The sequence below is a fragment of the Epinephelus lanceolatus genome, chromosome 12, assembly GCF_041903045.1.
Source record: "Epinephelus lanceolatus isolate andai-2023 chromosome 12, ASM4190304v1, whole genome shotgun sequence".
NCBI lineage: Eukaryota > Metazoa > Chordata > Actinopteri > Perciformes > Serranidae > Epinephelus > Epinephelus lanceolatus.
In genome coordinates, this window is record NC_135745.1 from 20,327,586 (window position 1) to 20,344,124 (window position 16,539).

The 16,539-nt window shown below is 41.1% G+C and overlaps 1 protein-coding gene across 1 annotated transcript; it reads right to left on the reverse strand.

Moving 5' to 3' along the window:
• Positions 1-11,608: 11,608 nt before the first annotated feature.
• On the reverse strand, positions 11,609-15,475 carry LOC144464995 (uncharacterized). Its single transcript, XM_078172823.1, has 4 exons — positions 15,314-15,475; positions 14,360-14,434; positions 12,173-12,324; positions 11,609-12,027 (listed from the first exon to the last, which is right to left on the reverse strand). Exons 1-4 carry the CDS (start codon positions 15,428-15,430, stop codon positions 12,009-12,011), a joined length of 363 nt encoding a protein of 120 aa, XP_078028949.1. The 5' UTR covers positions 15,431-15,475; the 3' UTR covers positions 11,609-12,008.
• Between the last annotated feature and the right edge of the window lie 1,064 nt (positions 15,476-16,539).

Genomic DNA, 16,539 nt, shown 5'->3' on the forward strand with positions numbered 1-16,539 from the left:
GTGGACCCAAATGCAGTACCAGGCTCGCAGGAACAGTTGGTAATGACTTTTATTAGCACCACAGCAAACAGGGAATGCAGCAGGCAGAATAAACACAGAATAAAGTTCGTTCTTCGGGCAAGTTGCCCTCACACAGTCTCTGAGGCTCAGATGAGGGAAAGAGATCAAGCTTACGGCAGCCAAAGGTGGCAAGGCAGACGCACCGTAGGCTGAAGCGCCGGCTGATCGTGCTGAGAAGCCGACGAGGAGTGAGCTGAGGCGAGGTCGGGAGCCGGTGGGGGGGGTCGTAGCTAGAAGAGCCGTCAGCGAAGGCAGAAGCACCGTTGAGGAGCAGGCAGGAGGGTAGACGAGGCCGGGCGGAGGAGTCGAGACCAGACGAGCAGGCAGAAACCAGAGACGCTGAAGCAAAGCACGAGGTCGGGGACAGAAGGCAGGTGAGTTTACCGGGAGGCAGACGAGGAGAGCAGGTCGGGGACAGGCAGAGTTGGCGCCGGGAGATCAGGCAGGAGAAGAACGCTGGAGAGTCTCGCATAATGCTAAAGAACAATCTGGCAGTGAGTGAAGGTGCTGGAGAGGCTTATATGCAGGGCTGGTTGATGAGCTGCAGCTGTGTAGGCAGGTGAGCAGAGTTGGGCTGATGAGGTGGGCGCGGCTGGCAGGTAGAGTGAAGCAGAGGGAGGGGGAGTGGAAAAACACTGCAGCAGAGTGGCAGGAGAGGACTGAGAGACAGGGATTGTGACACAGACAAGTATTTTTGCATGGGGGTGGGGGTGGGGGACAGAGTTCGTAAAGTGCAATTCAAAGTGCTATGTGCGATTTGCATACCAGTTAGAGAGAACCCATGGATCAGGCTAGGTCTCTCCGAGATCTAACGAGATCAGGCGTGATCAGTATCAGTATCAAATCACATCTGTCAATCCAAAATAGAAAGAAACCTAGGAGCATACGTCAGTCAGACAAGGTTTTTTTTTTTTTTTTTTTTTCTTTTCATGGGGGAGGGGGGATTGGGGTCAGAGTTCATAAGTGCAATTCAAAGTGCTATGTGCGATTTGCATACCAGTTAAAGGGAACCTGTAGATTAGGCTAGGTCTCTCCGAGATCTAACGAGATCAGGCGTGATCAGTATCAGTATCAAATCACATCTGTCAATCAATTTCCCATTCTTTCAGACCAGAATGGATAATCCATTTACCACACAGGTAATTAACTATGAGAGATTTAGACAATATCTGTCCTTTGTAAATAAAGTCTGCATCAAGTCAGTTCCACATTTTGTCAGTCAGAGCCAACACTCCCACCCCACAGAGTAAATATACAATAATACACATACAATATATACAATCATACACACGATCCAAATCCAATTTGTTTGATTAAATTCACAGACACGCCTTTGCAGTTACCTCCTACAGGAGTCGTTTAAGGCTCTGATGGAGACTGGGATGAAGGAATTTTTATATCTGTTTTTTGTGGCAGTTGGAACTTGCAGCCGTTGGCCAGAAGGTAACAGGTTATATTCTGAGCTGAGAGGATGGTCACTATGGGACTGAATGGACACAGCTTTTTTAAGAACCTGCCTGGTAAAAATATGATTCAGACTGGTGAACTGCACTCCTACAATCTTACTTGCCACCTTAACAATCCTGTCAAGGGCATTTTTCTCTCTGGTCCCTAGATTGCCGTACCAACAAATAATAGAAAAGGATAGAACAGATTCAATAAAAGCAGAATAAAACAGCGACATCAGGGATTTATCAATTTGAAATCTGGCGAGTTTCCTTAAACAGAAAAGACGCTGCTGGCCTTTCTTGCACAGCGCTTCGGTATTACAGTTAAATTTCAGATTATTGTCAATCACAGTGCCTAGATATTTGTAGTTAGATACAATCTCCACAGCCTCACCCTTGACAACGCTGTTCCGGGGAGCAGGGGGGGATCGTCTAAAATCTATGCACATATCTTTTGTTTTTGTGACGTTAAGTTGTTGGAATGCATTTTCACACCACAAGATAAAATCATCAACAACAGGACCGTGGCTAGTTTCACTGTCATCAAGGAGGCTGACAATAACTGAATCGTCAGCAAATTTGATGATATATCTGTTTTTGTGGAAGCTGCGACAGTCATTTGTATATAGGATGTATAATAATGGAGATAAAACACATCCTTGGGGGGAGCCGGTAGAAGATATGCGGGCATTTGACAATTTCCCGTTCACCTTTACTCTCTGAGTCCTGTTGATGAGAAAATCAAGAAGCCAGCCAACAATACTTGGATCTAAACTGAAATTGTGAATCAGTTTCTCAACCAACATATGTGGCTGGATAGTATTGAAGGCTGATGAGAAATCAACAAAAAGCAGCCTAGCGTGGTTCCTGTTTCCCTCTAGATGTTTATATAAGAAGTTCATTAAAGTGATGGTAGCGTCTTGAACACCCCTCCCATTTCTATAAGCGAATTGGAGAGGGTCCAGGAGGTGCTCAGTTTTGTCCAGCAGTTCTGCTTTAATCAATTTTTCAAACGATTTCATGACCAAAGAAGTTAAAGCAACAGGCCTGAAATCATTTAAAACTTTGGGGAGACTGCATTTGGCAACAGGAACCACAGTAGACTGCTTCCATAATGCCGGCACTTTCTGCTGTGTGATAGACAAGTTAAAAATGTAGTTAAAAATAGGGCCAAGTTGCTCTGCACAAACTCTCAGCATCTTACTACATATGTGATCAGGTCCTGAGCTTTTCCTAGGTTTGCATGCTTTAAAGCATCTGATTACACTGCGCTCATCAAGGGAGGGAGAGAAAGAGGATGTAGACTGTAAACTGTTCCTGAGTTGAAAATGTTTGTCGCTAAAATCATATGTGTCGAATCTGACAAAAAACTCATTAAAATCCTGTGCCAGTTGAAAATCCAATCTGTAGCCTTGAAGCTCCAAGTTATTTCTACTATTTTCTCCTAAACCTGTAATAGTTTTCATACTTTCCCATACAGAGCCTAAATTATTCATCCTGAGCTGAGTTTCAATTTTGTCCTTGTATCATCATCATCATCGTCACTCTGGACATCTGAACTCTCATATTCAGTGGCATCGCTAAGTGGAATCAGAAAGTCACTCTCTTCTGAGCTACTGGAGAGCACTTTTTTTTGGGGTTTGGTTGGTTTTGACCCTTTCAGAACCCCCTTCTTATTTCCACTCCTTTTCTTCTTTTCAGCCCGTTCCTTTTCTCTGCTGTGTGTCTTCTCCAGGCCATCTTCTGCCTCATCATCGGTGGTGGAGCTTTCTTCTGAGCTACTGTACACAGCCATTTTCTTCTTGGTTTTGGTTTGATTTGCAGGTTTCAGAGCCCTTTTCTTCTCTCTTTCATTCTTTTTATTTTCCTGTTCAGCCTTTTTATCTTCTTTTTCTTTGTGAGCCTTCTCCAACTCCATCTTCTCAGGTGTGTCAGTCACAATACTTGTTTTCACTTTCTTTCTTACAATTCTGTTCTTTCTTTCTGTGGATTTTGGCAAGGGAAGAATGACTTCTGGAGACACATAACCCAAGTGAGCAGAACAACCAGATTCGTCACTTGATGAGTGCTCGGGATTTGGCAGAGTAGCAGGTGGCTCTCCTGGGTCTGGACCTGCTTCAAGGAAAGGAAAGGAACTTTATTGTCATTGAACGCAGGAAACAACAAGATTGCATGGTCAGATGGAGGGTAAGCCTGAGCCGCGCCACTATGCGCACTGCCACTATTGGCCTACAAGACTTTTTTTAAAATACCTGTGACATGTGTTGGCACATGTGATGGTCCAGGCAGGTGAGCAGCTGCACTGGTGGAGGGCTCTTCTCCAGGAAGGTCAGCAATGGCACTGGGTTCATCTTCTGGATTTGCCCTGTCTGTCACCATTGATGGTGCATAGTCTTCTTCCGGGAAGATGTCCCTGTTGAAAGGGTATATGCCCGTTGCTCTGAAACCTGAGGTTATGTTTGTTGGTGACATTGCAGAGAGGAACGCTCGCTTCACAAGTTCTGGGACCTCGTAGATCGATACTGTTCGCCCAGGATGTGATCGCATCCACCCATCCATCGCTCGGTTATAGTAGGTTTTGAGTGGTCCATAGACAGTTTTGTCTAATGGTTGCAAGCGGTGTGAGGTGGCAGGGTGAGCATAATGACCCCATTCTCTTTAGCAATTGTCACTGAATTGAGTGAGATGTGAGACTCATGGTTGTCCAGAATGAGCAGGACTGGGTGATCGGTGGAGCAGTTGGTGTGGCGGATGAAGTGCTCCAGGAAGATGAGGAAGGCGTCTTCATTCATCCATCCAGACTTTGTACAATGACCAATGGAACCTGCTGGTGATCCATTCATGAGGCTTTCCTTGAAGCGGACACGCGGGAAAATGAACATGGGTGGTACTGCATTTCCAGTGGCGTTTACTGCACAGGCCACAGTGACGAGCTCTCCTCTTTCAGCAGATGTTACTGAACCCACTTGTTTCTTCCCTTTTTCTGTGACAACCTGCTTGGGTGTCTGCACTGTCGTCACACCAGTTTCATCCATATTGTACATCATGTGTGGAGGGAAGCTGTACCTGAAATGAAATAAAAGGTAGTGCTGATGATCAGAGAAGTTTAAAGCAGTTTTAACATACTTGGATGTGGTTGTGTGTGTAAATGTCAACTCTGCTGTTGAGGACAGAAGACCCTCTAGAGATGATGTGCCCTCTCTCCTTCCCAGGCTGCCAGGCTACTCAGGCTAGTCAGGGTGTGTGTGTGTGTGTGTGTGTGTGAGAGAGAGAGAGAGAGAGGGCTCGGAGTGTGCAGGTGATCATATCAGCATGTCAAAGCCACGTGATTATTAAGTTACCTGTCCATCACTTTAGAGAGGTTATCAAAGAACTCCCCCACGTTGTGCTTATTAAAGGCAGTAGCTCTTCCAAGAGAGGTTGCTTCAGGAACGCGGCATGCCAAATGGTAGCGTGCTTTAAAGGCGTTGAACCAATCAGGTCCTAGAAAAGGTTAAAAGTTTATCAGCACATTGCAGTTTACATTCAGATTTAGGCTAAGTTGAAGCTATCTGCTCCAAATAACTATCCAATAGCCTATACTTGATCTAACCTGCTTTTTGGTCTCTGGTCCAGCTGGCAGGCATGTCAATGTTATTTCTTTGTGCAAACTCAAAAGCCAGTTCACGGCATTTCATGACACCTAAGCCATGAAACATTGCTGCTAGTGTTTTAATATGGTCAGCTAGCTCTTTCTCCATGTTCTCACTGAAGACTCGTTTGGCGGCTGCTGTTCTTTCATAGCCTGGCTTTGTTACTTCTCCTATTTTTTTCTTATCCATATATCTTTTTATGGTCATCCTGCAGATCTTCATCTCCTTTCCAACCTGACGTATGGTCTTCCCCTGTTGCACCTCTTTCACTGCTCTTTCCAACTCCTCAAGAGGAGTTGAAACCCTGTCTGTCTTCCTTTTGTATCTGCGTGGCATGATGGATTTTGGTCTAAAATTAAGAATGGCACATAGTTTTAGTGATCAAATGTAAGAATACAATGTACAATAACAATAAAATACAATAAAGTAATATATAGTAAATAATCATAAGTTGGGGGAAGTTGTGCCACTGGCACAACTTAACCCAGGTCCTTTGGCACAAATTACCCCAAGCCCACCATTTTGAAAAAAATGCATCCCCCAGCTGTTTTGAGCTAGCATCATGCTAACTGTATAGACTCATGATGTAGCTTACTAAAGCACTAAAACATGTGTGAACTGTTTTCAAAGTTTTCTACAATTGTTCAAACACAGCAATCAAAAAACCTTAATCATAGAAATTTTACTTTGGAGGGCAAAAAAATGTTTTTTGAACTTAAATGTGCTTACCTCTCAAGCCATGTGTCTCCCTTCTTTGCAGGATGAGCGAAATGGATGCCTCTTCAAAAATATGTGGTCACATGACCAACTTCTTCTATGGTTTTCTAAATAACAGGGGTGGCACTACTTGCCCCTTGGCACAAATTACCCCACTCTCCCCTATCCAGTACTAGTGTGTGGGGTTGAGTTATATGAGAGAACTATCGCTGGCAGGTAGTGATCCCATTCACCACCGTTTTGAAAAATGAGTTTAGCCAGCTGTTCTTTAAGAGTCCTGTTAAATCTCTCAACCATCCCATTACCACACGGGTGATATGGTGAGGTTCTCTTCTTTTTGATGTTCAGTCTCTGACATATAGTCTGGATGATTTCAGATTCATACTGTCATCCCTGATCTGAAAACAGTTCCTCCGGGACTCCGTGTTCAGGAATGTAACGGTCACAAAGCAGTTGTGCTACAGTAGATGCCTTCTGATCTGACATAGGGAATGCACTGACGTACTTTGTAAAGTGGTCTTCTACTACAAGTACATACCTATGGCCCTGTGAAGTAACAGGCAGCTCAGTGATATCTGTGCACACAAACTGGAACGGTGTCTCTGCCTGTATGGACTGTAGGGGAGCTCTGTGTTTTGGTACAGGTTTTCTAAAAGCCTCACATGTGTGACACAAATCACAAAATTCATCAAGATCAGACCTCATGCTAGGCCAATAGCACATAGTTAGAGCTTTCTTGAATGCGCGATCCGCACTGTAATGACCAGAGCAGGGATCACCATGTAAAATGTTCATAGTCTCTGTGATCAGTGTTTTGGGAATCAGCACTTGAAACACCACTGGCTGCCCTGGTGCAGTGTGTGCTTTTCGACAGAGCAAGTCATTACACAGTACAAGTTTTGGAAACTGCCACCACAATTTTCTTAGCATTTTCCCTTTAACATGTCTGAGATAAGGTCTTTTGTTTTGCTGTACCCATGTGTACACTTCTGAGAGCACAGGATCAGAAAGTTGTTCAGCCAAAACGTCATTTCCCTGATTAGACAATGTGCATTTCAACATGTCCATATCTGTGTTGGGTGTCTGAACAACAGAATTGTCTTTGTCTAATGCACAAACTTGAGCTGTTGTGCTGGCCACAGAAGAAAGCTGCGCCGGCATGTCCTGCAGCGCTGGAAGTGGAGAAGGAGTTTCCAGGATAACAGGAGAAGCACAGTCGTCCTGTGGAGAGGTTTTTGTGTCCTCTAGGACCACTGGGTCCTGTTGTGAGAGAGGAATACGCGACATAGCATCTGCATTTGTGTGTTTCTTTCCATCTTTGTGTATTATTGTCCACTGATACAGATCTAGCTCCAAAGCCCAACAACCTCGACATCCTGTGGGGTCATGTGTGACATCCAGTTTCCTTAAACTGAGAAGTGGGCGGTGGTCAGTGATGATTGTGAATGGATTACAACTCAGGTAGTGTCTGAAATGCCTGACTGACCAGACAATGGTCCAAAGTTCATTATCATATGTGGACCATTTTCTCTCTGTGCGGGTCAGAACATGACTTGCATACACTATAACTCGTTTTTGTCCATTTTGAACCTGAGAGAGCACAGCGCCAACTGCATAGTTAGATGCATCTGTACCCAGGGTGAATGGTTGCTGAAAGTTGGGAAAAGCCATTATAGGAGGAGAAGTGAGTGCGTCCTTTAATGTCTGAAATGCAGTCGAGCACTTGTCTGTCCATTCAAATGACACATATCACTCCGCCCAATGTAAACGAAACACTACAAAGCAGCTTATGTATATAGTTCCTCATTCCAACAAATGTAAATAATGTTTTATCAAATAATGAGCCATTAGCTAAATCATGAAATATTCAACTAATACCCAAAACAAAACAACATTCAGACCAACACTAAAACAAAATAAATCTCATCTTACACTAGTGTTTGGTAGCTAGCGCTAGCTAACTACCTAGCTAACTAACTAGCTAGCTATTAGCGCTGCCAATGTTCGCGCTGACTGTGTTGCACTGTGTGGTAGATTAGAAGGACTGAATGATGTCAAAAACAGGGAGAACATCTTTACCACTATTGTACATGAACAGGGATATAGAATTGGAATTGTTTGGTAAAAAATATCCATTTCAAATTGCGTTCATTTCACAAAATGGTGGCCCCCAGTGGCCATGGGAGCAAACTCTTTGGTGTTTTCCACAGAGATAAACCATGAGGATTAGAGAGGTATACTTTGGCAGAGGTTTTGGACATCCTTGATGCAGATGATCCCTCTGCAAAAATCACAGGCATTTCAGTTGTGCCAGAGTCTGAGAATAATGCCCACGAAACAGACTGACAGCGATTTTTCTGATGATGATGTGACCTGTGATCCCAAACGCCTACCGTCTAGGCTGCTCAAAAGAGACTGCTTTGTGTCTGATGGTGACATGCAACTACCCATCACTGATGATGGACAAGAACCTGAGTAGCTATGTTTCCATCCAAAAGTGATTCGAATCATTGGGAAATGTGCATTAAAAGAAATACGAATCCTGTGTGTTTCAATTAAATGTACGGACTTTGGTGAAAACTATGAACTTGCGCGAGTTTTCCGCAGAACCGGAAACAAAACAAGTCTCACATTCTTCTCCTTCTATGTTTTCTGCTGGTTGGCAACCAGCTTGTAAATGCATTACCGCCTTATAGAGGCTAGAAATGTTCTTATTTCGTCCTCCGTCCACACAAGTCTTGTGTTGTTGTTTTCCGCCATGTTGTTGCCTTGTGAGTGAACCGGAAACACCGGAAGTGGTTGGGGTAAAAGTGTGCTATGTATGACTTAATTCGAACATAACTTTTTCCATCCCCCGTTTTGTGAATCAACATTTTTTCGAATCAACCAAAACCCGGCTAAAGCGAGCATATTTTGCAAATCGGGATTTTAATTCGAATTTTGGCGTTTCCATCATAATTTTCCGATATGATACTTCTAGATGCGCATCTAAACAGGCTGATGGAAACCAGGCTCACTGTTCTACCTCAGAAAGTTTGTCTGGAGAGACAAGCAACATCAGTGCCAGTAGTGAGAAGGATAACAATGTGGTGAAAAATGTGGTGTTGCACTGCACGTAAAGTGCTTCAAGATGTATCACAAATCATAAAACCCAAAAGAAAAGTAAAGTAAAGTAAAGGTGGGAGAGGAGAAAGGAAAGTAGCAATTTTTGGAGATGTGTTTATGGGTTGTTGGTGGGTTGGTCATTCATGATGTTGAAGTTTGTTAGTTTTTAAAAAATATTTAAGTTTTTTGATGACAAAATTCATGAATTAAATTGTTCTCACACTTGTTTTAAATAATAATTACATGTTGTTTTTTGTGCTCTAATTCACTTTTCACCATTAGAGGGGTAGATACAAGGTATGTGCCCACTGGCAACTATAGCTGCCGAATATTCAAATGGGATTTTCTAGAACAGAGAGCACAAAATGGAGGAAATAACTTCAGAACATGTTCATATGGGACTCAGTTAACATGATTATATGCATAAAAACATTGAGAAAAATTGGGGCACAACTGGGTTAAGAATTATTATTGATACAACTTGCTTAATAATGAGTTATTTAAAATATTGAAATCTGACAGTAAGGATCTTTAGCAACTGTTTATTGAGACACATTCTAGAAGATTCTGTTATGTAATTATAATATGGGAAGGAATAAACTCTACATTGAAAGTTTGGTCCCACCAGTGGATGTACCAGTCCAGTTCCTCCTGGATAAGAGCCTCCCAGAGAATTTTCTTTATGTCTGTATCCATTTTTACTCTCCACCTATAACAAATTACAGGTGTCAGCTCTCAACAAATGAATGAAAATCAAACTGCAAATTAAAACAGAACAAACTCTTTGAATAACGCTTTAGATTACAGCCAGCACAGTGTGAATATTTAGTTCATATAGGGTGTCAGTAAAATACTGGAGACATACAGTGGGCCAAAAATGTAAATACAGGGAAGAGTTTAGGGAATAAGAAGGTAACAAGTTGTGTGGTACAAGTATTTAATAATGACGGGGTACATATTAAAGTGAAATTTGTGGTGGTTTCATCTGTACTTGTTAAAAAGAAATACTTTGTAAAAATAAGTTCATACATACACAGTACTTGTACTTATTTAAAAAGATGTGTGTTAGACCAGGGAAAAATGTTCTTTTATAGGTTTAACCATAGAAAATTAAATATTTGAAATGATAGAAAATAAAATGCTAGAAAACAATAATATGATGATTGATCCATCTGGTGATCAAAACTGAGTCTAAACTCGTCTTAGAAAACAACTTAATTCTTCACGTACATAGTCTGGCTTCTTTTAATGCAACCCTGTCTCACAGACATTATGTTTGAACACTTTTTTTAATAACAATAAATAGTTGAGAAGAACACATAATGTCAGCCAGATGACATTTCCTTTTAACATAACAAGGACATGTTGATACTGAACATAGCAGTGAAACATTCGATGACTTTAAAGGTGAAGAGAACACAATGTTAAACCAGCACATTGTGACAATACGAGAAGCTTCTTACAGTCAGTGGATGTTTTTACCTGATCAGGAGGCAGCTGATCATCTCTCACCACAGCGGCTGCATCAGTAGAAGTGAAGGCTGTGATGAGCAGGAAAACCTGCAGACACAACAGGACCAGCAGCACACTTTTGTCCATGGCTGATGAACAGAGTTTGACACAGCTGTTAAGCACACACGTCTTTATATACCTACTGCCAACCAACCACTGTCATGATGAGAAAGGGAAAGCAGTTCAGAGGGTGTATGCAGATGTAAATCACCCATCCACACGCACATGTGCAATTTAACTGTGATCTGGACCTCTGGGGTCTTTAACTGATATATCTGCTTCCTTACCCTGCAGTCTGTCCTCCAACATTTCATGATAAAAGTTTCCCAGCAGGTTTACAGATAAATTACGTTACATAATAAAATAACTTTTGTGCTTGAGGCCACATAAACTCTGGTGTTCTACAACCTCTCAATCTGATGTTGTATTAAAATATGTGACAAAACCAACCTTTTTTGCACATATGGGTTTATAGAGAATATAATACCATATTAGTACTTTTTTTTTTTTTCCAGCGCTGTATCCACAGTTTTTCTAGCTTCCTTTTGGATGCATACAGCTTACAGTCTGTCACCTGGTCGCTACCTTTTTAGAAAGTCCCGACCTCACCTGCACTCTGTGCTCAGGAACGTCACAAACACAGCAACATTAGAAGAAAATAACAAATTACAGGCAGACGGCAGAGTCTCTGCAGATAAAAACACCTCCACACACTTTAAGTGGCTCATAAGTGATGACTGAGAGGGATCACGTTTGTATTATCCTGCATAGTTTACCTTTAAACACAACTACAGTGTTTGTATTATCTGTATATATTATCATGCATCAGAACTTTATTGTCATTAATTCCAGCTTTCTCCGTATGTCCACTGAATGCCTAAATTAAATGCACGTTTAATGCACTTCTGTATCTTTCCTGAGTTTATTCTTATCTTTTATTTGCAGTTTTATATATTTAACAGTTTGCCTGAATGTTTGGCATTTGCTTTGTACACAGGGCGACCATGTAAAAGTGAATGAGCTGCTCACATGAAAATGTAAGTCTTCAGTTTAGGAAAACACAGTTGTGATCCTTGTCACTGCTCAGAGACCAGCTGGGAAAAAACAAGAGACCAAGAAACACAAAACTTTGTGCTTTTGATTGTTTTTAATCAGGAAGACATTTTATTGTGACTGTGACATGTATAGATCTTGTAGTGGAACACATGCTGTCAAACAATGTGAGCTCTTTATTCAGCACAGCAGTGAGTGATTCTCTGTCACTCACTGTTGACTCTAGTACATGTAGCTGCTGGCAGCAAAACTATGGAGCATAATACCAATACATTTTGTTTGAAGTCATTCACTAACAGTGCTGTTTTCTTAAACACAACATACAATCAGAGCAGCGTGTGTGTGTGTGTGTGTGTGTGTGTGTGTGTGTGTGATGCAGCAGATACATGATCACATGGAAGTAGCTCAGTAAGCTTAATATCAATCACTTATCAATATTATCACATCCACTCCTTGGTCCATGAGGCTGGTCTTTAATCTCTCAGGCCTGTGTGTCTGGTCTGGGGACAGAGAGAAACACAAAGAAAAGAAAGAGTTACACAACATGGCTTCTCAACAGTCATTTGTTGAGCCCCAAGACTGACTGTCTTTGTTATTTTAATGTATATTATGTCTGTTAATCAAACATGTGGAAAAATCTCTTACCTGGGGGGAGGAGGAGACGTAGGAAAAGGAGGGCTTGGAGGGCTTGGAGGGCCTGGAGGGCCTGGAGGGCCTGGAAGTCCTGGAGGGCCTGGAGGGCCTGGAGGGCCTGGAGGGCCTGGAAGGCCTGGAAGGCCTGAACGACTTGGAATGCCCTGTAACAGAGACAGTTGATAAATTCTACAACAACAGATCAGTTAAAATAAATATGGAGCTTTTTTCCTATCTTTATTCAAGAGAGTGGTATGTCAATTTGAGACCATTATTCATTGATTTCACGTTCAGATTTTGTAATATTGTCCCTCAAAACCCTGCCCTCACACTCAAATAGCCTCTGCTTGTGCTTAGATCTACTGTTTCTGCTCAAACTGTGTGCTCGCACTCAGATACCATGTTGCTTGCACAGATTTCCTGCTCCAGCTTCAGCTCTTCTCCTCGCCCTCAAGCTGCTTCTGTGCGCTCGTGGAATTTCTGCTCTCAGATTTCTGCCCTGCTCTTGGATTTTTTTGTGTAACAACTGTGTCAAAATCCTCCAACCAATAGAACGCCAGGTTTGTTGTTGACCAATAAAACAATCCCTGCCTCCTTGCGGGTGCGCTCGCTTTAGTCTTAAAGTGTCCTGTCCGGGCAGGTACTCTTTTACCGCGTTTATCCATTCATCCATTCATTATTAAATGTTCTTCCCTTGCTTTCTTTACGACTTTTGAAATAAAGGGACTGTTAATTTACACATGTGGGCCTGTATTTTTTTTTACCATAATAGCTGCATACAGTATAATAGCAGATTGCTGGCCAACATGGGCCGTCAGAGTCAACGACCTCAAGTAAGTTTTTTTTTTCTTTTAATGGTGCTATTACTTCCTTCAGATTGAACTGATGAAGTCATATTTGTGGCACAAGAATACATCCATGATAATATGATTAGCTTTCAAGAGTTGTACGTTACATGAACACTGTTGCTAAGCAACAACTAACAACAGAATGGACGCTGCCGTGTTTATTTATTTCTGTATTTTAGTGTTTGGGAATGGGAAAATTACCAACAGCAAAAGTAAATAACTTATCCAAAACATTAAGACAGTAGAAAACAGAAGTAAATTCAATGAGCTACTACATTTTAAAAACACAACTAACTTATGCTGTGTGTATATACAGTGGAAACCGCTTATAGTGATCACGGGTGCGGAGGTTCGGTTGTGGACGTGTCTATTTGTAACTGCCGTGAAACAATCAGAAATTTATGTTTTATTCCTCTCATTCACCGGCTTTCTCACTACCACTGCTCGCTTTCCTCATCCATTCTCTGGCTCGCTCAACCACTGCTTCTCTCTCTCTCTCTCTCTCTCTCTCTCTCTCTCTCTATCTATCTCTCTCTCTCTCTCCCTCTTCTCCTTTTTAAAATGAGTCTGGAAGCCGTCAGCAAAGCCTAACTTTACTTTTAACGTTCTCAAAGAAAGAGAAATGTCCTCTTTCTTCCTAGTAATGTTTTTGTCTTCCCTCATGGCAGGGCTGGAAAGTGTTACAGATTGCGTTTCTCGATTCTGGTTCAACGCAGTTAAAGAGTACCCGCCCGGACGGGACGCTCTAAAACTAAAGCAAGTTCGCCTGCAAGGAGGCAGGGATCGTTTCATTGGTCAACAATAAACCTGGCGTTCTATTGGTTGGGGGATTTTTACACGGTTGTTACACAAAAAAATCCAAGAGCAGGGCAGAAATCTGAGAGCAGAAATTCCACGAGCGCACAGAAGCAGCTTGAGGGCGAGGAGAAGAGCTGAAGCTGGAGCAGGAAATCTGTGCAAGCAACATGGTATCTGAGTGCGAGCACACAGTTTGAGCAGAAACAGTAGATCTAAGCACAAGCAGAGGCTATTTGAGTGTGAGGGCAGGGTTTTGAGGGACAATATTACAAAATCTGAACGTGAAATCAATGAATCATGCTTTCAAATTGACATACCACTCTCTTGAATAAAGATAGGAAAAAAGCTCCATAAATAAATATATTTGTAAATAACAAATAACCAAACATTAAGAACTATGATTGATACAACTTGCTTAATAATGAGTTAATTAAAATATTGAAATCTGTCAGTAAGGATCTTTAGCAACTGTTTATTGAGACACATTCTGGAAGATTCTGTTATGTAATTATAATATGGAAAGAAATAAACTGCATTAAGGTTTGGTCTTAACTGCCGCTCCAGTTCCTCCTGGGTAATAGCCAGCATGGAAATATCTCTCTTCTGTGTTTCCATTTCTCCTCTCCACCTATAACAAATTACAGGTGTCAGCTCTCAAACAATTAATGAAATCCAAACTGCAAATTAAAACAGAACAAACTCTTTGAATAATGCTTTAGATTACAGCCAGCACAGTGTGAATATTTAGTTCATATAGGATGTCAGTAAAATACTGGAGACATACAGTGGGCCAAAAATGTAAATACAGGGACAAGTTTAGGGAATAAGAAGGTAACAAGTTGAGTTTAACAGGGACTGAGAAACAGCCTAAATTACACTAGTATTTTAATGGTTACAAGTATTTAATAATTACAGGGTACAGTGACATTGTTAATGTGGAACAATGCATGAAAATTTTAAAAAAAAATTTAATCGTGTCAATATTAAAGTGAAATTTGTGGTGGTTTCATCTGTACTTGTTAAAAAGAAATACTTTGTAAAAATAAGTTCATACATACACAGTACTTGTACTTATTTAAAAAGATGTGTGTTAGACCAGGGAAAAAGTTTTACATTTATAACTTTAACCATAGAAAATTAAATGTTTAAAATGATAGAAAATAAAATGCTAGAAAACAATAATATGATGACTGATCCATCTGGTGATCAAAACTGAGTCTAAACTCCTCTTAGAAAACAACTTAATTCTTCATGTACATAGTCTGGCTCCTTTTAATGCAACCCTGTCTCACAGACATTATGTTTGAACACTTTTTTAGTAACAATAAATAGTTTAGAGGAACACATAATGTCAGCCAGATGACGTTTCCTTTTAACATAACGAGGACATGTTGATACTGAACATAGCAGTGAAACATTCGATGACTTTAAAGGTGAGAGAAAACAATGTTAAACCAGCACATTGTGACAATACGAGAAGCTTCTTACAGTCAGTGGATGTTTTTACCTGATCAGGAGGCAGCTGATCATCTCTCACCACAGCGGCTGCATCAGTAGAAGTGAAGGCTGTGATGAGCAGGAAAACCTGCAGACACAACAGGACCAGCAGCACACTTTTGTCCATGGCTGATGAACAGAATTTGAAACAGCTGTTAAGCACACACGTCTTTATATACCTACTGCCAACCAACCACTGTCATGATGAGAAAGGGAAAGAAATTCAGAGGATGTATGCAGATGCAAATCACCCATCCACACGCACATGTGCAGTTTAAAATGGTTTGTTTAAACACAGGACCAATTTAACTGTAATCTGGACCTCTGGGGTCTTTAACTGATATATCTGCTTCCTTACCCTGCAGTCTGTCCTCCAACATTTCATGATAAAAGTATCCCAGCAGGTTTACAGATAAATTACATTACATAATAAAATAACTTTTGTGCTTGAGGCCACATAAACTCCATAGTGTTCTACAACCTCTCAATCTGATGTTGTATTAAAATATGTGACAAAACCAACCTGTTTTGCACATACAGGTTTATAGAGAATATAATACCATATTAGTATTTTTTTTTTTTTTTTTCCAGCGCTGTATCCACAGTTTTTCTAGCTTCCTTTTGGATGCATACAGCTTACAGTCTGTCACCTGGTCCCTAACTTTTTAGAAAGTCCCGACCTCACCTGCACTCTGTGCTCAGGAACGTCACAAACACAGCAACATTAGAAGAAAATAACAAATTACAGGCAGACGGCAGAGTCTCTGCAGATAAAAACACCTCCACACACTTTAAGTGGCCCATAAGTGATGACTGAGAGGGATCACGTTTGTATTATCCTGCATAGTTTACCTTTAAACACAACTACAGTGTTTGTATTATCTGTATATATTATCATGCATCAGAACTTTATTGTCATTAATTCCAGCTTTCTCCGTATGTCCACTGAATGCCTAAATTAAATGCACGTTTAATGCACTTCTGTATCTTTCCTGAGTTTATTCTTATCTTTTATTTTATTTATATATTTAACAGTTTGCCTGAATGTTTGGCATTTGCTTTGTACACAGGGCGACCATGTAAAAGTGAATGAGCTGCTCAAATGAAAATGTAAGTCTTCAGTTTAGGAAAACACAGTTGTGATCCTTGTCACTGCTCAGAGACCAGCTGGGAAAAAACAAGAGACCAAGAAACACAAAACTTTGTGCTTTTGATTGTTTTTAATCAGGAAGACAT